The 24,818-nt window shown below is 41.4% G+C and overlaps 1 protein-coding gene across 2 annotated transcripts in view; it reads left to right on the top strand.

Annotated features, from left to right (window-relative positions):
• Window positions 1-24,818, top strand: part of syt7b (synaptotagmin VIIb) — a 164,605-nt gene that overhangs the window by 88,151 nt on the left and 51,636 nt on the right. Inside the window, exons 3-6 of one of the 2 annotated variants that reach the window (XM_049604742.1) lie at window positions 6,210-6,289; window positions 8,513-8,653; window positions 15,036-15,236; window positions 21,857-22,204. In XM_049604742.1, the coding sequence (XP_049460699.1) occupies window positions 6,210-6,289; window positions 8,513-8,653; window positions 15,036-15,236; window positions 21,857-22,204 (770 nt within the window). The remainder of the gene's footprint in view (window positions 1-6,209; window positions 6,290-8,512; window positions 8,654-15,035; window positions 15,237-21,856; window positions 22,205-24,818) is intronic. The other variant, XM_049604751.1, reaches the window with a different exon arrangement.

Raw genomic sequence — 24,818 nt, 5'->3', positions numbered from 1 at the left:
TATAATGACTGACAGGGTAAGGACAAAAAAATACAACAGCAAGAACAGTCTGGTAAGTTCAGGAAATTACATCTCTATCAAATCAAATCAAGTTTACTTATATGGCACATTTAAAAACAACTGCAGTTGACCAAAGTGCTGTACAGATTAAAAGAATAGCACGCAAATATGTAGCAATATAACATGTACACAGATATAAAACAGAATAACGCCAGTAAGAACTATTACATACATAAAAAGATCATAAAATATTAAAACCACTACCAACAACCAAAGGCCATTGAAAACATGTACATTTTAAGATTTGTCTTAAAAGTGTCAATGGAGGTGGAGCATTTGATTGAGAGGGGAAGGCTGTTCCAAAGCTTTGAAGCAGCAACCACAAAGGCACGATCTCCCTTACCCAGCAGCCTCAATTGTGGGACAGTTAAAAGACATTGTTCTGTGGATCTAAGAGGTCGGGAGTTGGAGTAGGGGCAGAGAAGTTCAGCAATGCACTGGGGTGCCAGTCTATATATGGCTTTATATTTTTTAGTTAAAAGTTGACCAAATCTGAACAACAGGGGTGGTAGCTCAGAAGACATGCACATCTGCATTTGGAACAATCATATGGGTCATTGTGGACAACAGTGACAGGTGACCTATTTTGTCTGTTTAGGTGTGAGGAAACTAGAAACTTATAGTGTTCTTCGTCTGCATCTGGAACCATCTGTTCTGTGTTCCTTCACACAGCCTTTAAACATTAATAAGGTTGCATCAAAAATGATCCATACGTAAAGCACCTGATTCCACTCAGAGCCTTTAATTGAGGTTCTAGTAAAACCTGTGATGTTTCTTGTCAAGGGTTCTATAAATATAATATGTTTTCACTCTTATGCCTATAAGGTGCTATAATATCATGAGTGGGTTTATATTTTTTATTAGCAAATCTGAAGTCAGCGACAGGCACTCCTATGTGACTCTTCTAACTATCATAAATAATTGAAAGAACACAAATCCAGTCCGCTCAGCAAATCATGATGACAGACTGTCCTCGTTTTGAGACTTTATGTTGTCTCCCACATGGCTGCATAGGTTAGCACCATCATTTGCAAGGCAGAGGTCCTCTGTTTGAACCCAGTGACTGCGCAGCTGGGGCTTTTAAATTAGTATATTCTCCCTGTCTGTGCACTGGTCCCTCCAGTTTCTTCCATGCAGGTCAGGGGAAGTGAAAACTAAAAATAGCCTGTATTAAACAATTATAACATGTGATGTGAAACAGATATACTGTAGACCGTGTGACTGCACACCAAAGTCTCCCTGGTGTTTCTGATGCAGTGGCTAAACCCTTTAAAATACAAGAATGAGCAATAGGATGAGCACATTGCACTGTTTTGTGAAAATAAAGGGATCGTTAAAGTGACCACTGTGAAATAGCCCCTTCTGACTTCACAGAAAGCAGAATGGAAACCAAATATAAAACCCACCAATAAAAAGACATTATTTCTTTGTCTTCTTGTGACATTTAATTCCGCAATTAACATTCGATGGCAGATTGCCTCAATTTAATTTTAGCATCTTCATACCCTCTGCTGTCCTTTGAGCTTTTCACAACTGGTTATTAGTGGCTGCTGATGCAGAGAGTGCTGCTGAAAAATCTCAGTTTTGAGGAAAAAGGAAGGAGTTAAAGCGACACTTCAAAGAGTGAAAATATGAATTAGTGTACCCTCTATATTTGACGGCTCTTGTGCAATCAAAAGGAGCCGGGCTGAGCATGTAGGAGGGAAACATGACACACCTTCATCACCCCTGAAATAGCCAAGGCTAGCAGGTCTCTCTGGAAGTACAAACAATAATGGTTTCTCTTCTGCACGACTTGAAATTAATGTTATATAAAACTCATCCAGGCACATTGTGTACTGGCAAAAAGTCCTTGACTGGTATGTTGGAGTTCTGAGCTCTGAATCTTCCTTTTATTTGTCTGTCTAGCACAATGTGATGTCATCTCTATAACTAACATGGAGGAGTCATTTTCGAAGTACTGCATATTTTATCAAAATATTTCATATGTGATTCAAACCCAAGTCAAGATGATGATGATAATTATCTACAGCAACAGATGGTGATGTAGCTGAGATCTCCAAAAGGGATCAAGTCCAAAATGTTGTTGCCTTGATCATGGATAAAGCTTCGCTCGAAAAACACGTTGAGAGATGAAGAGAGGTCTTTTCTATTTAGTCGACATTTAACGGCATATATGCTCTTCATGTTCACATTGCGAGGTTCAGATGGAAAAACATTATGTAAGAGGAGAGGGTCTGTGTGACTCAGCTGGAGGGAGCTCAGTGTTATCATCCTCAAGAGTTCAATAAATACAGAGTTCAATAAAATGTAAAGGTCAATAACTGTAACTAGTGTATATTGCTCTGCTGAAAGCACGATCCATTAAGTGGTAGAAATGTGCAGGGACGAGGTAAAGTAAGCTTCATAATATATAACAGTAGAAATATATGCATATTTTTGAATCCCCCCCTCCCTCCAAATGATCCTGTTTCTCCCTTAGAGAGCTCTGGATAGACACTTGTCTGCTTTAAGAACACTTTTTGGTTTTTGAATTGTAAAGTATCTCATATGTGGAGGAGTTCAGTTTTCTTAAGATGGATTTAGACTTGATGCCTGGGTTTATTGGCAGTCCTGTTGTAGATACCCACAGAATTTTGATATATAGTTCTGCATCAGAATTCACCCATTGATGTCAACGCTGCAACACTACTGAAGATCAGGGGTCTTCAACATTTCTCAAGCCAAGGACCCCTTAGCTGGAAGAGAGACGGAGCAGAGGACCCTCGCCCCTACTAGATATATTGTATAAAATTGAGTTGCATATTTAACTGGGCCTGAAGTTCCATGAATAAACATTAGGGCTCCTCCTGAAAGTTGGAGATTCAAATCATACGTCAGAGGCCCCTTAAGTCAAGCAAGGTTTTTTTTTGTTGGTTTGCTAGTCAGTGTGCAGTGTAGGCTACTTCAGGGAACACTTTGGTCCCCAGATTTTGCTGCAGAGTGAGCGCTCTTCACTTTCAATTTGCTCTTCAGCACAGACAGCTGCAAACACAGAGGTAGCTCCCCAGAGGAGGAGAGGATTTGCCCAGTCAGGCTCTGAGATAACGTTATCTTCTGCCTTCTGCTAAGAGGTGGTGAGTTTACAGCTCACAGCAACTTAATGCGAAACAGTCTCTGGCTTTTGTTTGATATCTAAAATGTTGTTTCACATTTCTGATCCATCGTTAGCACAGTGCACTTGTTTAATATATTATGTGAGTGTCACTGCACAACATAATCTCATAGAACTGGTTGTGTGATATCCTACGAATTAGCGCCCCGCGAATTATGTCACATCCCTAATTTACAGTTACATAATTAACATTAAATAATGATTGTTAAGAATAGGCAAGTAAAGTTCACACAGTTCCAAGTGTGCGACTCCAGGGGAAAGTCCAGGTTTTTGTGGCCCATCCACCGCCTCAACCTTCCTGCTTACAAGACCACTGGGGGACTGCTTCCTTAGGCCCGTTTCCACTGAAGAAGTTCCTGGTTCCTATTTGGGGGGCAGGAACTACTACAGGAACGTCCTTTCGCTCGGCCCTCTCAACCGCCATGTCTCCACTGAGAGAGCGGAGTAGGAGGAAGGTTCCTGTAAAGTTACTGGGCTCTGGATGTGATGTAATCGTTGCGCGACCATTTTGACCGGGGCGACGTAGTGGTGTAGGGACACTGTTAGCTGTTAGCCGATAGCGGTGTCTGTAATAACTCACTAAACTCACAAAGTGGCCCGTGAAAAAAAATTTTTTTCCAGCGGATGTCTTAGTTACAACATGATTGAGCTAACTGGAGTAGTTTCATGTTGTTTCCGACAACGGGAGGCTTTTAACAGATGACGTCCTGATGTTAGCTTTACTGCTGCTGCTGTTAGCTGTCCCTGTCAGCTGCAGCCACTGATGCTTTCTAGACATCGTGATTTTCCAAAACTGAATAAATACCACACATAGGTAGATAGGTAGGTGGATGGTATTTAGGAGCCTCTTGCTCAAAAAGTTATAAGTTTTGCGGGGCGTCGGTGGCTTAGTGGTAGATCAGACGCCCCATGTACAAGGCTGTTGCCACAGCAGCCAGGCTTTGACTCCAGCCTGTGGCCCTTTGCTGCATGTCCTTCCCTCTCTCTCTCTCTCCCCCCTTCACGCTTAAGCTGTCCTATCAATTAAAGGCTAAAACGCCCAAAAAATATCTTTAAAAAAAGTTATAAGTTTTGGTGGCCCCCACTGTAGTAACTCTGGGGACCACTTAGGGGTCATGGACCCCCTTTTGAAGACCCAGGCTGTAGATGATATATCATGCATGATCAGGCTGTGCTGCTTCAATTATATATCCAACAGTTAGAGCTTCATGCTTTCTAAATCAACATTTGAATGCTGTGTAGCCCTTTTTATTTTATTTTTTTTTTCATGCCTATTCATTCTATTTCATGCCTATTTAAACATAGTATTTCTTGCAGATAAAGATTTTTGCAAGGGTTATTAGTATTATACTATTTGTAAAATTATATTCCAGTTATGGCTGCGTAGGATGGTTTCTGACTCTTGTGAACTCCAGAGTGTTGTAAAGTTCAAAAGAAAAAAATATTTTAAAAAAGATAGATGTAATCATATTAAAACATGTTTTTATCAATAACAAAATATTCTGTCAGTATTTTGTTGGCGTTCAACCTTTCGAAAACAAAAGATTTTAGTTGATCAAAAACCTGTTTGCTTGTGGCACACAAAGGGAGGCACACATCTGAAATAACACAGCACAGCCAAATGGCAATCTAACAGCTCCATAAATTACATTTATTCATTAAAGAGCTTTGATTTTATGAAAACAGACCAACTTTTTAATCCAATGAATCACTTTATTCAAATTGAGGATTTTTATTGTAGGATTTAAAAAAAATATTTAGGGTGTAATATCATGAAATATGACGGCAGTCGTTAGAAGCCTCATTCAAAAACCTCAACACAAACTTCAAATGTAAAACAATGACACTCGGTACAGCCCCATCCACAGTAATTATGTTCTCATTCTTTTGTTAACTGTGATAGAGAGCAAGGTTGATGAGCAGAAGATCTGCAGTGGAGATTGTGTTGCTTGATGTGTGTTACTGAAAGGAAGAAGACTACTGAGACTATCTTCAGCTTACTTAAAGGAATGCTTTGCCAATTATTAACCAGGCCTGTGTCGCCAGGGTGTGTGGAGTGTGTGCAGATGTTGTGGCACCCCCGGGGCCACCAGCTCCCCACCCGTCCGGCAGTCAAAGTCCCCCTGATGACGCAAAATGTGGGGAAATTTTACTCATGACACAAGAGCCCGCACTGCTAGCACAGTGGGAAGGCCCTGCACACCCCCCCTCCACACACACACACACACACACCCCACACACACATACCACAGCGACATAGGCCTTGTTGAAAACCCATAAAGTACAGCTGCAATGTTGTCTTCAATCGCCACATGGATTGGAAAATTTGAGAACACACACGCAGCCCAAACAGTACAAAAGTACTGTTCCTGTGGATTTTAAAGCTGAATCACCGTAGCTGCTGTAACCCTGATTCGTGGTCACATTTGTGAGGTGGAGTATAACAACTACAGCGACGTATCCACTACGTCTGTGCTTGGGCTCTGTAGCTATGCTCCAGCCCCTTAGCACACAACTATAAATACACCTTTAGTCATTTTTATTGCATGAGATATGGTTCTAAGTGTTCACTTCTAATAAATGTGTAGTCTTCTCTTTTTGAATAATAATATGTATGTAAATTTCTCTGTAGATGTATGTGTCTTAATGAACCTGATTTCATATGGTGTCTGACACACAGCTTACATAGTGCGTTGTATAGTAGGCTCTGTGTGTGAAGACGTTTGTGATGTTTGTGCACGCAGGAGTGTGTTCTTGCATCTCATTGTAGTTAAGTGGTCCCCCGTCACGTTTTGATCCTCAGAAGCTGGCTGTAGTCCTGGCATCAAACCAATTTCTCCTCTCCCCTCATTTATCATATTTTACAACATGTTTGGGACCTGATGCTCCTCTAAAGCCTCTGTAATGTGCACTTCACTTGCAAAAATGCTTTTGTAAACAACGATCAAGACACGGCTCTGAGATCCGTCTCTGTCTCTCTCTTGTCTCTTCGCAGGGGAAGAGGAATAAGCCCGGGGTGGAGGCTGCCAGCTCTCCAGATTCTGTGCGAGGTCGAGGGGAAAATAAAGCCATCAAGTAGGTGTCAGGGAGGGTTTAGATGGAGGCGTATGGAAATGATCTATGATGTGGTGATAGTATCACATTTTAACAGCCGTTTCTGATTGGAAAGCTAATCTTGTAGCTCCTTCCTTACACGGTCTAAAATGTCCACCATGAAATGATGCCCTCAAGACAGTGTTATATGGGTGTATTTCTCATTTATCAAAGAGGTTGAATTATACAGTCTCTTAAAACACAGTGAAGGGAAGTTACTCATATATTCTGTTTGTATAAATCAAAGTTATGAATAAATAAGCTTTACTTCAAAATGACATTTCCTTTAATCAGTTTGGAAAATACGAACACAGAAATTTAAATGCAGTAGTCACACATTATTACAGAACACCACAACAGTGTTATCTACAACTTAAAAGGGTAACTATTTTTCAACCTGGATCCATGTTTTGTGACTAATGGGAACAAAATTTTGAAGTTTGTCCAAGGTTGAGCAGGAGCATTGCGGCTGGCAGCTGCCAAATAGGCTGCAATATTATTACTCGTTGCGATTACGTGCATTAAAGTGCTTGTTTTTGCCTTTGACAGACTCTGATTGTTGTTACTAGTGTATGACAACATTGTTGAGACAGAGCTTTTTGTTAAAGAGAAAGATCCTTTTCCATATCTTAGACTTCCCTTTTATCCTGTGGAACTACACTCACCAGCCACTTTATTAGTTATACCTTGCTAGTACCAGGTTGGACCCCTTTTGCCTTCAGAACTGCCTTAATTCTTGGTGGCATAGATTCAGCAAGGTGCTGGAAAGATTCCTCAGAGATTCTTTTTTTTTTTAAAGATTTTTTTTGGGGAATTTTTAGCCTTTATTTGATAGGACAGACAAGTGTGAAAGGGGGAGAGAAAGAGGGAATGACATGCAGCAAAGGGCCACAGGCTGGACTCGAACCCGGGCCGCTGCGGCAACAGCCTTGTACATGGGGCGCCTGCTCTACCGCTAAGCCACAGGCCCCCCAGATTCCTCAGAGATTCTGGTCCATATTGACATGATAGCATCACACAGTTGCTGCAGATTTGTCGACTGCACATCCATGATGCGAATCTCCCGTTCCACCACATCCCAAAGGTGCTCTATTGGATTGAGATCTGGTGACTGTGGAGGCCATTGGAGTACAGTGAACTTATTGTCATGTTCAAGAAACCACTTTGAAATGATCTGAGCCATCAAAAGATGGGTTCACTGTGGTCATAAAGGGATGGACAAAGACAGCAACAATACTCTTCGGACCCAAAGGTGTGCCAAGAAAATATCCACCACACCATTACACCACCACAACCAGCCTGAATGATCGATACAAGGCAGAATGGATTCATGCTTTCATGTTGTTTACACCAAATTCTGACCCCACCATCTGAATGTCGTAGCAGAAATCGAGACTCATCAGACCAGGCAACATTTATCCAATCTTCTGTTGTTCAATATTTGTGAACCCGTGCAAATTGTAGCCTCAGTTTCCTGTTGTTAGCTGACAGGAGTGGCACCCGGTGTCAAGGTTTGACGTGCTGTTCATTCAGCGAGTGGTTATTTGAGTAACTGTTTCCTTTCTATCATCTTGAACCAGTCTGGCCATTCTCCTCTGACCTCTGGCATCAACAAGACATTTTCACCCAGAGAACTGTCGCTCACTGGATATTTTCTCTTTTCCAAACCATCCTCTGTAAACCCTAGAGATGGTTGTGCATTAAAAAATCCCAGTAGATCAGCAGTTTCTGAAATACTCAGACCAGCCCGTTTGGCACCAACAACCATGCCACGTTTGAAGTCACTTAAATCACCTTTCCTCCCCATTGTGATGCTCAGTGTGAACTTCAGCAGGTCCTCTTGACCATGTCTACATGCCTAAATGCACTGAGTTGCCAACACGTGACTGGCTGATTAGCTACTTGTGTGAACAGGTGTACCTAATAAAGTGGCCGATGAGTGTATGAGTTACATCTAGTATCTAGTTTAAAGAACTGTGCCCAGTTTTAGAATATAACTTTATAGGCATTGACACTATCACTTTTTCCTATTTATTAACAATCGTTCTCTGACCTTTAGATTTATGAGAAAGTATTCTAACTTCGCTCTTTTTGAGTTTTTTGTTTCTCTCAACACTTCCCTCATCTGTCATGTTGTTCCTCTTTAACTGTCTTTGATTGCTCGCTGCTCTTACCTGTCTCACATGTCCTCCTCTCTTTCTCTAGCCACAGTGATCTAGACAGAGACTTTTGGAATAACAATGACAGCAGCAACGTGCAACAGAGGTGGAGCTCCTACCCGCCCAAGGAGTTCCTCTTAAATATGTCTCCTTACGCTCCCTACGGAGACCCTCGCCTCACGCCCAAGTGAGTCTCAGTCATGGCTGGTAAGGGACCCCTCAATCTGGGCAGGGCTGTAATGAACAGGGGCTAGTGTGTGGGAGAACTCCCACAAAGCTGTATAATTAGTTGACATAATAAAAACTGGGCATTATTAACACAGTAAAGATGTGTTTTGCACACTAAATTAAAGATTAAACAAAGTGTAGCCTGTGGCTTTTTTTGAGTGTAGGTACCTGACAAATAACACAAAAATGCTCAGAGGCAAATGCTGATCAATATATCACTCTGAGCAATGAAAAGGTCACATTTAATAGCCTGAAGGGGGGCAGAGAGCCGCATTTTGTAACGCTGTCTGGTCACATGTCTTTTAACAGGAGTCTCCCCTCATCCCTGGTAATCCTCATGTTTTTGCTCTCAGGCATGTCGACAGCGAGGCAGTGTTTAGTATGCACTGCTGGCCATGCAGCACCTGATAGAGATGTGCAGCAGCATCCCTCAATATTGCTGTGATTCCTAGGACTGCCCTAACGACCATTTTCCAAATGATCACTTTCAGATGGAAAGACAGCGTTTCTGTCTGCCAGTAGCCACACGAAATTAATGGATGCATCCCATCTAAAAGCAGAAAATAGTCTTTAAATCATTAATGTTTATGAGATAGAGGATTACAGAGAGAATTACATTTATATTGGAGACCCTCCTTTTTGGGTCTGGTTTGGTTGTTACAGTGAAAAACTCAAAACACAAAAAATCAAATCTGGAGAATATCATTTTAGTTTGCTTTAGCAGCGTACAGGGTGTACAAGTGAAAGGTTTGATAGCCCCATTCCCTACAGCCCTGCTAGCCTCATCAGATCCCCTTACCCTTACCTCACCTGCAGCCCATGGAATGTTACCATGGAGATCTCGCTGCTTCACCTGAACCTTTTCTCCCTTTTATACACCTAAGCCTCTCAAGTCCAAGTATTCAAATCTGCTCTGCAGGATACTGTAGCAGACTTAAACATATACTTACCTGAGCTGTAAGGGGTTTCCCTAGAGGGTTGACTGTTGTTGATGTTAAAATATTTCTTTATGTTTGAGGGGATTAGGTTCAGCATGTTCTCATTCCTACTCGTCAAATACTGCCACTTCATCAGTGGACCTATACGCCAAAATATGAGGCGCAAAAAACCCTCCTGCCTTAGTTATGGACGTTCAGGGATGGCACGTAAATTTTTACTTATAACAAGCAATGCCTCTTTTCAAAATACACTTCCTCCTTCACAGGAAAGATACAGTTTCTCCACGTTAAATGCATACAGTCAGTCATAGGTAAAACTTAATTTTAAGGTTAATTTCCTTAAGTTTGGCAACAAAAGTCTGTGGTTTCATTTAGCAAAAAAACATCATGATTTGGCCTAAAATAAGTTTGGTTGATACTAATGTAACATCACGTGACATATGTCATGCTATGCTACATGTGTCACCAGCTACACATACATGTCCAAAAAAGAATGTAGGACAACTGAACATAGACAATAGTGGCATCTCACATCTTATATACATCACTTTGATCAAATTTGATCATAACTTTCATTACCTGCACGTAAGGTGCGCAATGTTAAATAGTTCCAAATTTAACGTAAGAGCAAAATAAAATATGTTAACATAAGAATGTAGTTCTTCAACATTGAATTATGTAGATGAAAAATAACGAACATAGAAAAACAAGACAATCTACTGGCCTCACGAAAATAAATCTAATCTTACATTAGTTTCACACAGGAAACAACTGCAGTCTCGTGGGTGAAAACATGCAGGCGTTCTTGCTTTTTATACTGCGGTTGTTGCTTGTTGCGTCAGAAACTGCCGCCACCCAGTGGGCCACGGTGTCTGCTGTAAAAGTCCACTGACAAAGCAGCGGCATTTGACGACTTAGGAGTTAGAGCATGCTGTTAGTTTACCTTTTCAAACTCATGGGTTAGTTTGACATTTTGGGATGTATGCATATTTACTGGCAGAGAGTAAGATGGAAAAATCAGCACCACTTTCTGCCTCTCACTTTGTATTGTTAAATCTCAGGTCTATAATGTGGTAGTTAGCTGAGCATGAAGACTGGAGACAGGGGAACAGCTAGCCTGGCTCTTTCAACATAACAAAAGCCACCTACCAGCCCCTCTGAAGCCCGCTGTTTAACACATTATGTCTGGTTCTTTATTCTGTACAAAAATCAAAGTGTAAAAATGACATTTGCTGTTATACTGGTTTGGTTATGTATCGGGCTATCTCTTGGTTTGGACCAGTTGCCAGGCAACTAGCAGAAACTCTAGAAAGTTACTGCACCTTGCCAAGAAATAGACCAGCACATAACCAACACTTTAAACTGGCATTTTCTTTGTACAGATTAAACCAGGGGGTCAAACTCCTTTTAATTAATCGGCCACATACAGTCCAGTTTGATTTCAAGTGGCCCAGACCAGTAATGTTCAAAGTCTTTAAATATAACCACATTGAGTATTCAATGTTTTTTCAGTGGACTGTATTCTGGCCAGGGTGGAAAAGCCTCTGAAGCAGGATTTTACATAAAGTAGGCTATTCACTGTTTAATTTGCTCCTGAAGTCTGGCGCCTCTTAGCCTTATAAAGCACACCAATATTAGGTATGCAGAGTCATCCAGTGGGCTGGTTTGGACCCATTAGGCAGGCCAGTTCCGGCCCTGCGTGCTTGACACCTCTGATTAAACAAATAAGACACAACCTGCTAATTTGTGAGTTTAAGAGGTGTTAAGACTCAGACAGATTTAGTCATGTTCAAACATCTGTTTACTGATTCCAGTCTTTGTGCTAAGTTAAGCTGATCGTCAGCTGGCTGCAGCTTAACGATGAACAGACAGATATGAGAGTGGTGTCGATCTTCTCATCTAACCTTTCTGCCAGAGAGCTTAGGAGTGCATTTCCCAAAGTGTGCAACCGTTTCTTTAATGGGGTGGTTTCTGTTCTACTTTTTTCACCGTTGTGTTGTTTTTGTGTGTTTAAAGTCCTGTGTGTGTGTGTGTTTTTACTCCTCTCACCTCTTCCTCCACTCGCTCCGTGTTTTCTGCTCATTTGTTGTCACTACTCCCACCATCACTCATAGTACTGTAAGTGCTTTAAGGCTGCCTGATAGCCCTCCTGAGTCTGGTCTACTGAGCCCTATTCCAAAAATAGTGACACAGTCTCTGCTGTGTACAGTACAGCAATTAAGTGTTTGGATGGTAGAGCGTCTGTTTCGTATCAACCTGCACTCCATCATTTAGATGCATCTCACACGTCACTGAGGCATTAAGTGAACCTGTTCATTCTTATCCCCTCTAATTACAACTCACTTGACTCTTTCAGAACCGCAGGGTGATCAATTACTCTGCATCTGTGCAGTGATGTTGAAACTATTGTAAAATCAGCGAGCAGCAGCGACTGTTGTGATTGCCTTGCATTACGTTATTGAGATAATTATCTATATTTGAGTGGCATTTAATCGGCTGATGATGGCGGCATTTCTGAGAAATGTGATAGCAGATCAGTGAGTCAACAATATGTTACTCCTTTCTGTCGAGATAATGATGCTTTTAGGCAGGTTTGTTTGTTTATCACCTTTCAAACTCGGAGGCAATTCAAAGTGCTTTACATAACCTGAGGAAATCCATTAGAACCACATTAAAACACACAAGGAAAATATAATCAATAAACAGTTACAATGCCAGCACTGTCTCCCAGACATTAAGTCTATATGTTACTATATTGCTTTCTTAATTGACCCTCCGCTAAGCCCCACTCCTTTGTGATGGTCTGTCAAGCTGTTGGAGCTAGCATGGAGCCCACACTGTTAACTAACTGCACTCCCTAAAAAAATGTCACCAGATTTTTTTGAAAAACAACAAAATGATTCCAGAGAGAAGCAGACAGAGGGGTCTACAATATGTGTTTGAAGGAGATACCCAGGATGTCAAACTGACTCAGCAGCAAAAGCAGTTTGAAAAGATGAAGCTAGTTAGAAACTATAGCTTCTGTAAGGCCTCTGTATAGTTAGGCTTGAAGCTTCACATCGCAGTATAAGAGTGAGCCAACACATCACTGGAGATCAAAATAGACGTCAATGCAATTAAAGGAAAACGTCACCAGTTTTCAACCAGCTATGTGTCATTGCAGTGTGTGCAGATTATTGATGTGTAGCTTCCCCCTGTGCTGCCAGTGCCCGCAACTCCGCTGGTGGACATGCGAGGAGCTCTACGGGAGGCCAAACACCATTCATCTGCACACACTGCAGTGACACATAGCTGGTTGAAAATGGGCAAAGTTTCCCTGTTTCACTTCACTGGTTCCTATAGAGCAGGGTAGTCCTTTTTTACACTGTTATTATCATTAAAAAGGAAGGAAGTATGTGTATAACTTCCATTAGGCTATACCTTTATTAGCTAGCTAGCTAACCCTACACTTTTCAGGGTTTGAGTTTCACTTTGGAACAGTGATGATACCTTTATCTTCTTCCAACCTCTCCAGGTAGCAAGTATCATCATTACCGGTGTCCCAGACACGTTTAGCTGGATATCCACAAGACAAGCCAGGAAATAAAGAAAATGTGAATAGATAGAAGTGTCTAAATTATGTTAAATAATTTCATTGTAATGTTCTGCACTGTACTATTTAAGTATCAGCCATCTGTGAGAGGGTGCGACTTCATTTACATACATTTGTAGACTAATTCATGATGCTCATTTCTATTTGCAGACTGAAATAAATTCTAAATTCTAAATTCTAGATTGCTTGAGAGTCTGTGAAGCGCAGCCATGTCGTTGTCGGACACTTGGTGGAGCTGGCTAATGCTACGCTTTGACCCGCCAGTCTGCACTTGGGGGGGGGGGACTTAGCGGAGGGTTATTTGCGATGTAGTGGCAACGTAACTGCTGCCTGGAAAATGTTCAGAGACATTTCTTAACAACAAACACTACATTTATGCACTGAGGCTCTGGAAGGAGGTAGTTGGGGAGGAGGATGCACTTTAATTTAGGGAAAGATTGTGAATTTAGTTAGATGTTAATTTAAAAGGTAGTAAAAAAATTCATTAGTCACTGCGAGTAGATACTGTTTTACAAGATTGCCCGTTTTGTCGGAAAACAACTGAAATATATTTTCAGTTAACACTTTGCCGATATGTTCAGTATCAACATTTTGTGCCTTGCCAGATACGTTAACTAGCAACATTAGCACCATTATGTTAATAGAAACCATAATTTGCTCGGCATTGTGTTTTCCTCAAAGTGTATTTGTTGCAAATTGGTTTTATATAAATGTAATTTCTAGGAGTCAGGGTGACAAAAGAACAAAAGTGCTGCAGAAAAATGAATTGTATGCACTGGACAGCTTTTAGGGTATTGATAACTTGCTTTTGAGAGTAGTATTGACATGTTAATCACAACAGGTAGCCAGAAAATATTGAATTGTTTGGTGAGAAATCATTCATTTTACCGCCAGCCTACACTTGATGTCTAAATGTTGTTGAAGACATTGTCCTGGTGTGCAGCTGTGTGTTGTGTGGTTTGTCCTCAGTCAGTGAAAGGTCCCTGTACTGAAGCCGACATTCTGTCTGTACTCGTCTCTGTGACGTCTTAAGTCGAGGTCAGCCGGGGTGGGTTAGGTGGCATGATTTTACTAAGGATGTGCAGCTGAGTTGCTGAGAGACGAGAGACATTTGTGTTCTGCTATTATCACCTGCATCTTAAAACCTGAAGATGGTGCATCTGCATTGTTATGCAGCAATTATGCCCAATTCACAGAGCCAGATTTGTCTTCGCTGTCCCCTGTGTGGAGGGAAATGAGGTCGACCTGCTGCATTTCCAAACTCTTGAAACTCTGTGGCCTATTTCTCACCTGAAATATTTTCGCAAACTGATTTCTAATGTATTAAATCTCTTTACTTTGCTAGTACTACACAGGTGAATTGGGCATTATAATTTGTCTTTATAAAGCGATCCAATGGCCATCAATTCAGTGCAGTTTTAGACAAAACCTTTGCACTTTGGAACAGATGTGTTTGTCTCAGTCCACACAAAAAGACAACTGTGCTCTCCAATTTACTCACAGGGTTACACAGTAAATCTCAGCTCAGACCTCTTCACTGTTTACTTACTGACTGTCTTGCCGACCAGCAGCGGCTGCTCAGGATTGTTGTTGTTGTTGTATACTGGACACTTGAGACTGATCTGAGAGCTCACAAAGTGTCTAACTCACCGGTTTGACTAACTTCACTGACGAATCTTTTGCCCTCCGGCTCTGTACGTCTGTGCGTCTGTCTCTCGTCTGTCCGTCTCTCTCTCTTCTTTGTATCCTGGTTTTTTCTTCCTGTCTGTCGGTGTTTCTTTGTCTCTGATCCGGCCCGCTGCTCCTCCCAGTGGGGCCGTGGATAAGGGTGGGCAGGGCGGTGCTGGACCCTCGCCGGGGACCAGTGACAGCGGGGGTGGTGCTTGCTCTGGGACTGGGGCGGGGCCCAGTCGCAGTGACAGCGTTCGAAGCATGGTGACGGGGGGCAGCAAGGCCGGGCGCTGGCAGACGGTCCAGAGCCACATGCATGCCGGAGGCCTACGGTTTAGCAAGTGAGTGGCGCATGGTGACAGGGGGCACGCATGAGGGGCAACAGGGGGCACAACAACAGCATGGTGTGGATATCAAGGCAGAGTGTGAGCTTGTATAAACATAGTGAATGGCACTGTTGCATGTACACTCAAAGATTGACATGAAGAGAAGGAATGTTTGACACCATGCAGATGGAGGTAATGTAAGGACTGGCTGGAAGAAAGGCCAGCTTCTTTTGCGGAGTGCACCTGTGATGCATGAGTAACTGCTGGTTGAAGTCCCTCGACTACAGAGAGCTTTGTCACTCATAAACAAATACCATTTTTATGTCAGCTGCCAACCCTCCACCAGCTGATGTCAGGACAGTCTCAGACAAAGTGAATCCACACAGTCATGCTGTTTCTCTGCAGTCTCCAATTTACTGAAGGCTGTGACAGTTTCGAGAATTTCAAACAAAACAGATGCTCGCAGAAAATCTTCAAAGATGGCGTGCTTGTTCATCCGAAGTAACAGCTTTTTAAATTCAGAGTGGGTTGCATGAACAGCAGGGGAGCAGTTTTATTAGACCACTGATACAAAAGAAACCCATTGCTAAAACATGATTCAGTGCAGCTACATTTTAACCAAATTTCACAGTTTATCAACCTCTGCAAACACAATCAAATAATCCCGTTAAAATTTGACATTTTTACTGTTGATACTCAAAACAAAACAGATTCCACTTCTGACCTCATCCTAGATTTCATACAATATGTAACAGTGGTGAGCAGCTGTTTGCACTCACTTGAAAGCCCAATTCAGACCAAGATTCATATTAAGATGGACTACTTAAAATGCGCTGGTCTTCAACATTCTGAAAACCTGCCAGATTACACCAATATGACTAGCAATGACTCTCTGTACTTCTGGTCTAACTTTTAGCTTTTTGGGCTGATTTAGTACCTGAATACAATTTGTGCTTCTTAAAATATGAATGAAGCTAGTAATGGTGAGATGATGCTGTTGCATTTCTAGTAGCAATGAAAAGGCAAAAACATAAAAAAACAATCTGAGTTTCAGATGGACTGTATACGCCACAATAATGTGAATAAGCAGCGCAGATTAATCAGTCAGCGAGTATGTGTATGAGACATAAGCACTTACAGCAAGCAGCAGCAGCAGCAGCAGTGACTCGCCCTCCAATACCACCACATCATGAAGGTAGAGACCAACATTAAGTGTCAACAGCTGCAGGTGTGTAAATGAGACAGGCTTGGTGTCAATGGAAACGTAACAAGCACACATGCCGTCTGCCGACAATTTGTAGCCTAACTGACATGGCCAGCTGACTTTGCTACAAGCCGATTGGCTGTTGAACTTGACAAGCTGAGTCGCAGGTAGTCTTGCGTAGCCAGACGCTGTGTCATGGTCTTGCTATCGGGCACTAAGCTGAGTATGTGGCGACAGTGCTCTTGCAAAATAGTGCCGAGGTTGAACTTCTTTTGGTGGAACATTGGGCGAATATTGTCATTAAAATGGCCTTTCTCCTCCAGAAGCTCTAGCTCACTGGACACATTAAAATCCCAGAACTTGCTGGCTGTTTGTGGCTCAAGCATAACATTGTTACGATAGTATCACAGAAACTTGTGTGACGTGGAAAAGATTGGTACATTAGTGAAGTCACTGTCACTGGCGCATGCTGCTGCCAGAGTTAAAAGATGTGGCAAATCACCTGCGACTGGCTGTGTCAGAAAACAGATCAACATAAAGCACAAACCAAATTTTTGTCAAAGCATGACATTTTCAGCGTGCAGGGTGTTAGCTCGGAGGTGATTGTTGTTGTTTCCTGTAGCGAAGGGGATTCTAAAACAGTAACACGCAGATAGCGGAAGGAAGGAGGCCAAAATCAGTGGCCCAATGGCAGGCTTTTAGCCTACATCTGATGAGCCAGACTAACTCGCAGATTACACCCTTGATCGACTTGAGTCGAGCTGAGATGGGTCAGTTCATACCACTGCAACTTTCCTGTGCAACGTTCTAAAACAATTTCATCTTGTTGCAAATCTTTGGTCTGAACTGGGCTTTAGGTCCCTGATAAATGTAAAAGTATTGAATATTTCACCAAAGGAATAGAAATAATTGTAGAAAAACCGACAAAACTGACAAAATAGTTTATGCTTTTGATCCAATCCTTACCCACATATCATGTATGACCAATCAACTTTAATATGTGACTCCCTTTGGGGGTCACGACCGCCATCTTGGAAAGCACCACTCAAGTCCATATGGTTCAGCCCAGCTCTTACTATTGGAAACTTTGGGCAACTGATCACAGCACAATCACACAATCGTATTGTAACACAGAGCAAAATGGCTGGAGTAAACAAGTGTCTAAACTCAAGTGTTTGCTATCTTCACTAACTGATCTCCAGCTGTGCTGAGCATTAAACGTATGCTCGCAAGCAGCGATGAGCTCAGAGCCTAGATGCCACTATCAGCTGTATAAATGCTCTGTATTTAAACAATAATCTGTACCTTGTGTGTGAGTTGGGTATAGAAATGCTAAAACAAATGGCAGTTATTGGAAGCTGCTTTCTTTTGGAAGACAACATTAGCACACTGAAGAGACTAATGAATAATAAATCCACTGTAGGATCTCTGTATGTAAATCGTAGCCCAGATAATCAAACAGTCTCTTGTACTGAATCGCCTGAGCAGTTTGTTTAATAAATCCAGAGCAAAACATAGTGGAATAGATTAATAAACAAGTGTGGTGTGTAGATTCATTCATTCACCCCTTCATTCATTCATTCATACAGTCATTCAGCTTTGTATCTACAACACTGTGTCCTTGTTATGATACAGTAGATTGATTAGAAACAAGAGAGCAATACTCTGCCTTCAGAATTGATATTTATAGAGATTATAAATTGCTTCCACGCACAATCAGTGAATCATTCTTGGTGTTTGACTGCTTTGAACAAAGTAAATCTTATAATGATACAGCGTGTGGCTTTTTAACAACACGACAATTAGACTTGCAAAATAATTTTTGGACTTGATTTCGCATTGTGTTATTCGTCACTCTTGTCACTCCTCCTTTCAGATCTACCTGTATTTCCATTTCTCCTCTGGAATTGGTTTCTATTTTTGGGCATTTACCTCTCCGCCCTGTCTGTCTCTCTCTCACGCTCTCGCTCAGTCTTCACTGTTGGTATTTTTTTTTTCTCGCTCTGACACTGTCTCCTTGTTCTTCACCCTCCTCAATTTTCCTTAATTACAAAATCATTCAAGGTTTATAGTCATCTTAATTGACTTTCAAGCAAGAAGAAATGTGAAAATAACCCTCTAAGGCAGTAATAGGATACAGCAGATAAAGAGGGCCCATGCTCAGGGAATATGAATGACTGGTGCTGGTGCTGTGCAGATGTATACAGGAGACAATAAAAATGTACAGCACCCGAAAGCACACGCACATGCAACAACCAAGGAAGGGACTCTGTTTGTGTTGTGGAGCCTTCAGATTTTTAAAATGAGTAAATTCTTGGCCAAGTTTATGACACCGAACAGACTGGAAAGATTTATTAGCACATGGACTGGCTCCCAGCTGTCTGGCCTAATGCCACCATGAATCCAGCCAGATGTATTGATTTATCATGATGTCAGTTATGATAACATGTTTGCCAGACTCAGAAATACTCTGAATATATAGTTTCTATGTGTGCCCCTGGATTCTCTCTATTTATTCTTTATATCCACATGTGACTGTACCATAGCTGCAGTGTTTGGTTTGTATGCCCAGATGGTCAAAAACAAAGAGTTTCTGTGTGGTGTGTTGTTACGCTTTCATGCCTTTCCTTTTATATTTCTAGCATTTCATTTCACCTCTGTCCACCAGTCTTCATGGCACATGACAAGTGTTGTGATTTCACCTGAGGAGCGATCCATCATGTGGCAGGAAAATGTGATCTTAGCAAAACTGAAACCTGTATAGCATATATTACAGTTTAAAAATAGTTTGTTGTTAGGTAAACTTTAAAAATAGAGCTGCAGAATTTAGTCATTTAATCAATTGTTTGATTGACACAAAGTTAATGGGCAACAGTTTTATTAATCAATGAAATTGCCCAAATGTGACAGTCCCTTATAAGCATAGATTTCAGGAGGGATACAGGGGTCATGTCCCCCTTAGTATTTACAACATGTGCATTTGTTCCTAATAAAAGCATGAAAGTAATCAAGGACTTTTGTTTTTAAGAAACATAAGACATTTCCACCAGAAATTGATGCAGAAAAAGGACAATTTGTGCATAGAAATTAACCAGAATGCAGAAAAAATAACTCTCTGGTGCTTTCATTTTTTTAGTGAAGGACCCCAAAACCCTTGTTTCACATGTGTGCCCCAAATGTTGAAACAAAACTTGTGTCTTTGCGTTTCCATATTTAATATTTTGAGATTTGGAAATGTTGGTTGTCCAAAACCACATATTCAATGGACACAGTTAAGATCTTGAGTTCATTAAAACTCACACTCATGATTCACAATAAAAAGGATAATATATCCACCTTACTATTTGTTTGTTTATGAGTTTTAAATTCAAGAGTTTTTGTTGTTTTTCAATGATTGCCAATTAATGACTTGAAACAATGAAGTGTTTCAACTTACTTGAGCATGAAGATGACTTGAGTCAGCTCCAAATGTACGTGCACACAGCCATCAATGATGAGAAGAAAAAAAATGAAAAAGATTTCAGAGTGTGAGGAGCTGCTGTAAATATTAATTTCAGCTTTACATTTAGATCACATAGGTTCATTTTAGGGCCATAGAAGTAATTATTCCAACTGTGTTTCTTAGAAATCATGCCTTCTCGGTCAGCTCGGTACAGCAGATTGCCCTAAATACTGTGATAACCGTAAGCCTTAGTTACACTTGCTGTGGAGAAGAAGCCTGTCACAGGTGCAAATCAGAACTGCAGCAAATTTAAAACACTTTGTTGGTGATTTTGAAAACAAAACACTGTGCCGAAATTGCCAAAGAACCCAAAACAAAACTGATTTAAAAGTGTAGTCCTTTGCTTTCACATGTCGTTAGAGGAACACATAAAAGTTTTAATAGGATATTTCCTATGAAAATGCATCTTAGTAGTCATAGTTAACATCTCTAGTTAGGATTCTATGTACATAGGCTTGTACATTTTTGTCTTTTATTAAATAATCAGATGTTCTTTAAATGCAGTTGCTCATCTTTTCTACTGATGATTCAGCTTGGATTCATCCGAGCCTTTAAAGTGCAGCGTTGGATGCAGAAAATAAACTTTTACCTCTGGAACCTTAAATGTCCAAAATATCTCCTCCCGCCTCAAAACTCTGTAACACGTCTGCTCAACAGATATTCAGACTTTTATACATTAATTTACATTTATTCAGTTAGAATATTATGCACAAGTAAATAAACACTCTCATCAAAGCCTGTCCTCAGGAAAGACCTAATGGCGTGCAATATGTGTGTATCTGTGAGTGTGTGTGTGTGTATGAGAGAAAGCCTGCATGCATGGGTGCATGTATATGAGCTCTGCCTTGTATTTACTTGATCCAGCATTGCTCTGCTCCTCAGGGGGCTTGTCTCCTGGCTCTCCAGCAGAGTTAGAGCCGAGTTAATACTGGAGAGCGAGCGCCAACACAACTCAAGTCCAGGCAGTAAATCCTCCCTCGCAGCATTAGCTCCAGACAGAAGCTGTTTAGCACAAGCTTACAGTTATCAGGCAGGGCAGAGATTGAAGGCAGGATAAGCGGTGAAGCATTATTACATGATTGTAAGAGTAGAAGACCGGTAATTAGAGAGCGGACTTAAAGAACACTGATTGGAGGTGGTGTGGAGAGAGATTGATGTGAGGGCTGAGGGTGGAGAAAAGATGAATGGACAGAGGAGATGGAGAGCAGTTGAGCTAAGAAGCGCGGAGGTAAAGGGAAGAGTGGGAAGAGAGAACAGGAGCAGGAGCAGACAGGACCTTAGAGGTAGACTGAGGGGAGAAGTAGGTCAAGGCTAATTAGGGGGAGAGGTAACATACAGAAACAATTTAGCGCTGCAGATGGAGACTCAACTTGAGTGATACTGATACTTTTGGCTTGAATTTAATTGCACTTTCACTGCAGAGGTTTGTTTTGACATCAGTTTGCAGAAGAATAATTGAATGTTTACACGTTGCATGCCAGCCCATCCATGCACTCGCACACTGTCATGCAGTATAAGCTTGAAATCCTACACAGTTGTTTTTTTATACAGATGTTGAACAGTAATCTAAAGCTTTTTTGACAACTCTGTTCTTTCTCTCCTTCCTCTCTCCCTCTTTTTACTGATCTTCTTTGTTGTTTGTTCTCTCTTGATCGTCTCTCCCTTGGATATTCACCGCTGAAACACTGTTTTCCCACATTTCAATCTCTGCTGTATCTATATATGTTTTTGCCATTTTTATCCTCTGCTTCTTCCGTTTGATATCAACATGATCATGTGTTATTTTCATTTTATTTTTTTTACATTGATCTCCTCTAAATCCTTAAAAAAACGACCTGCCCTGTCCTGTGTGTCTCATGTTATCGCTAACTCCAATGTCTTACTTGTTGTACCCATCTCTGTCCTCGCTGCTCCCATGTGTCTGCTCAGTTTCGGGGACGCTTCCCTCTCGTCTGCATCCACCCTGGAGCACATCCCGTCCTCAGCCGTGGCGCGCCCTCGGCCCCTGGTCCGGCAGCAGAGCCTTCAACAGCCCCTCACTCACCAGCCTCCTCCGGGCCCTAACGACCCCCCAGTCACCTCACAGAGCCTGGGCCAGCTGCATACAGGCCCAGGCGGCGGGGGCCACCGTGGGGGCCCGCGGGGGGTCCGGGGGAGTCCGGCTGGAGCCTCCCGGTACAGAGGAACAGGGGCAGGCCGGTCAAGGTCAAATCCTGGCAGCTGGGATCACATGATGGAGCAGATCCGCAACAGAGGGCTGGATGTCAAGTCGTTCTTGTAAGTGTCATGACGTTTTCTGCTCTGTGAAATGTTGCATGAGAAAAACGTGACAGGAGACACTACCTTTGCAAAACTTTAAATGGTGAAAAGTTGTTGAGGCCCGAGACATTGATTCAAATCAGCTATGATCATTTTTTAGGGTGTAGCATGTGATGCATGTGTCAGATGTGTCAGATTTTTTCACATTATGCGCATTAATAGCTAGTCATGTCAGCGTGTCTGCCATCAGTAGTAGCAGTCTTCTCTCTCAGACACTATATTCTCTGTGAGTATGCTGCATAGTGATTTTTGGACGGCCTTTCAGTTCTGTTTGTCATCGTGTGTCTGTGTGTGTGTGTTTGTTTGAGTTTGTGCACACTGGCAATTGAAAACAGACCACTGAATGCAGAGGTGTAGATCTTACATCTGAATAATGTCATATATTTAACGTGTATTGTATATATTGCAAATACTGAGTAACTCCAGAGGGTCTAATGAAAACCTATTCTCACATAGCCAGACCTCCGCTGTGCCAGTGCTGGAGAAAGGTCTGGCTGAACCCATCAGGAGTCTGCACTAAAAAAACGCTCTGGGTTGTTTGTATTTCTTTAAACCAATTACAATTGTCTTGGGTGCTGTTAAGCCCGAGATGCAGCAACAGTGCCCTTGTAAAACATTGTTGGCAGGGAACTTGTTTTGGTGAAACATTTTCTCTTTGGGAAGTGAGCCCTGGCACTGTAATAGCAAAAACTCTGCAAAAGTAAAAGTCACATAAAACATTAGCTCGGAAGTTTCACATGCAGCACCAAAACGAACTATGGAGATAGGTCTACCTATGTAAGCTAGTTTCACGTAGCAACAGGGATTTTAAAAATGGTAACGTGCAGATGGCAGAACAGGAGGAGTTTCCATCTGGAAAATGGCGGCCAATGACAGGCTTATACCAGCAGTCCTCATCCTGTGTTTGACTGAAAAAAACACAAACTTGGGTTTAACTTGTCGAAAGTGCATTCATGAATTAAAGTGGATTTGAAAAGGTTTCGTGAAACCAGCCTTAACAAAATGGCTCCTCTGTTGTATGTGTGCATCTTCTCAGCATTCATGCATGGACTGCACAGTTGCAGTAACATGTAGGTGGTGTTGTAAGGTTATTTCCCTTTGTGGATCTTTTGTGTCTATATTCATGGCAATACAGCAGTATGGAGGAGCCATGAAACAACTTAAAGTTAAGATGAAATATAAAAAAAAAAGAAAACATTTTTAACCCTTTAAGATAATATACCTGGAAATTTTGTGCAACTATTTAACTGCATATGCACATACACACAAAAAAAACATTTCTTTATATCACTGGTTCTCAAGTGGTGTGCTGTGATGCCGTGGGATTTTGTTATAACCCCACATTATCACTGCAATATTCAACTCGGCCTATACAAAAAATTATGATCGAATTTTTAATTGACTGTATCAGTATGTTGTGTGTACCGATTTCCTAGTAAAGAGGCAAACCCTAGCTAAAATATGTAATTTAATTTAATTTAATTTAAGTTATTTTATTTATTTTTTAGTTATTTAAAAAAAAAAAAAGAACACTTAACAGGGAAATATTTGTTACCACTTGAGCATGGGAATTATAAGTGTGTGACACATCAAAAGCCCTGATAGGCAGCCAGTGTGAGGGATGATAACATTTAAAAGGAGAAAGCTGTGAATGTGACAATGGATCCCTTTATTGTACAGAGCAAATTACAACAAAGCTCCAGCGAAGACATCCTACCACCGGAAGAAAAGAGAAAAGAAAAATGTCAGTAGACAGAATCATGAAAGCTACCTGTCTTATTTTTTCTGTTTTTTTTCTTATGGCGTGATAAGAGTGTGAAATTTGGCACAGTGGTAGAGGGTCATGGGAGGATGCGAATGAAGCAATATTACATCAATTGGCCAAAGGGGGGCGCTATAGCAACCGATTGAAATTGCAAACTTTGAATGGGCATATCTCATGCTCCGTATGTCGTAGAGACATGAAACTTTGCACAGAGATGCCTCTCCTCATGAGGAACAAATTAGATCCCGTAACAGATTTTTACACTTAAAATCAATCTCTTCCTAGGAAGTTTGACTGATCTGCATGAAACTCGATGAACATAATCTAGGGACCAATATCTAAAGTTCCCTCTTGGCAAAAGTTGGAAAACTTACTAAAACTGAGCTTCTATAAGGCAATGAATATTGCAGAGGGTGTGGCTCATCACATAAAGGTGTATAACATCTCAAGGGTTTCACCCATCACCACGCAACTTTGTAGGCATTATGACCACACATAATCTGAGGGGACCCCTCCATTATTGACCCCATCAAACAAAACAAGGGCACTAGAGAGCTAATTTCTTATCTAGGCCTAACCGCCATATCGATTTTTAATAAACTTGGTAGATATGTAGAACAGGACACCTCAAGGTGACTGGAGAAATTTAACTCTAATTGGCAACTGGGTGGCGCTATAACAACAGAAAAATGCTTAAAAATGGCTCAATCGCTGTGGCTCCCCCTGTGGCCAAATGTTGTTGTTTTTTTCTAATTTTTGGTATGACTAAGTCATGGTATGGTATGCTGTACTCAATGGGTATGGACT

The sequence above is a fragment of the Epinephelus fuscoguttatus genome, linkage group LG2 (genome assembly GCF_011397635.1).
Source record: "Epinephelus fuscoguttatus linkage group LG2, E.fuscoguttatus.final_Chr_v1".
Classification (NCBI taxonomy): Eukaryota; Metazoa; Chordata; class Actinopteri; order Perciformes; family Serranidae; genus Epinephelus; species Epinephelus fuscoguttatus.
This window is presented reverse-complemented; position numbering and strand designations above follow the sequence as displayed.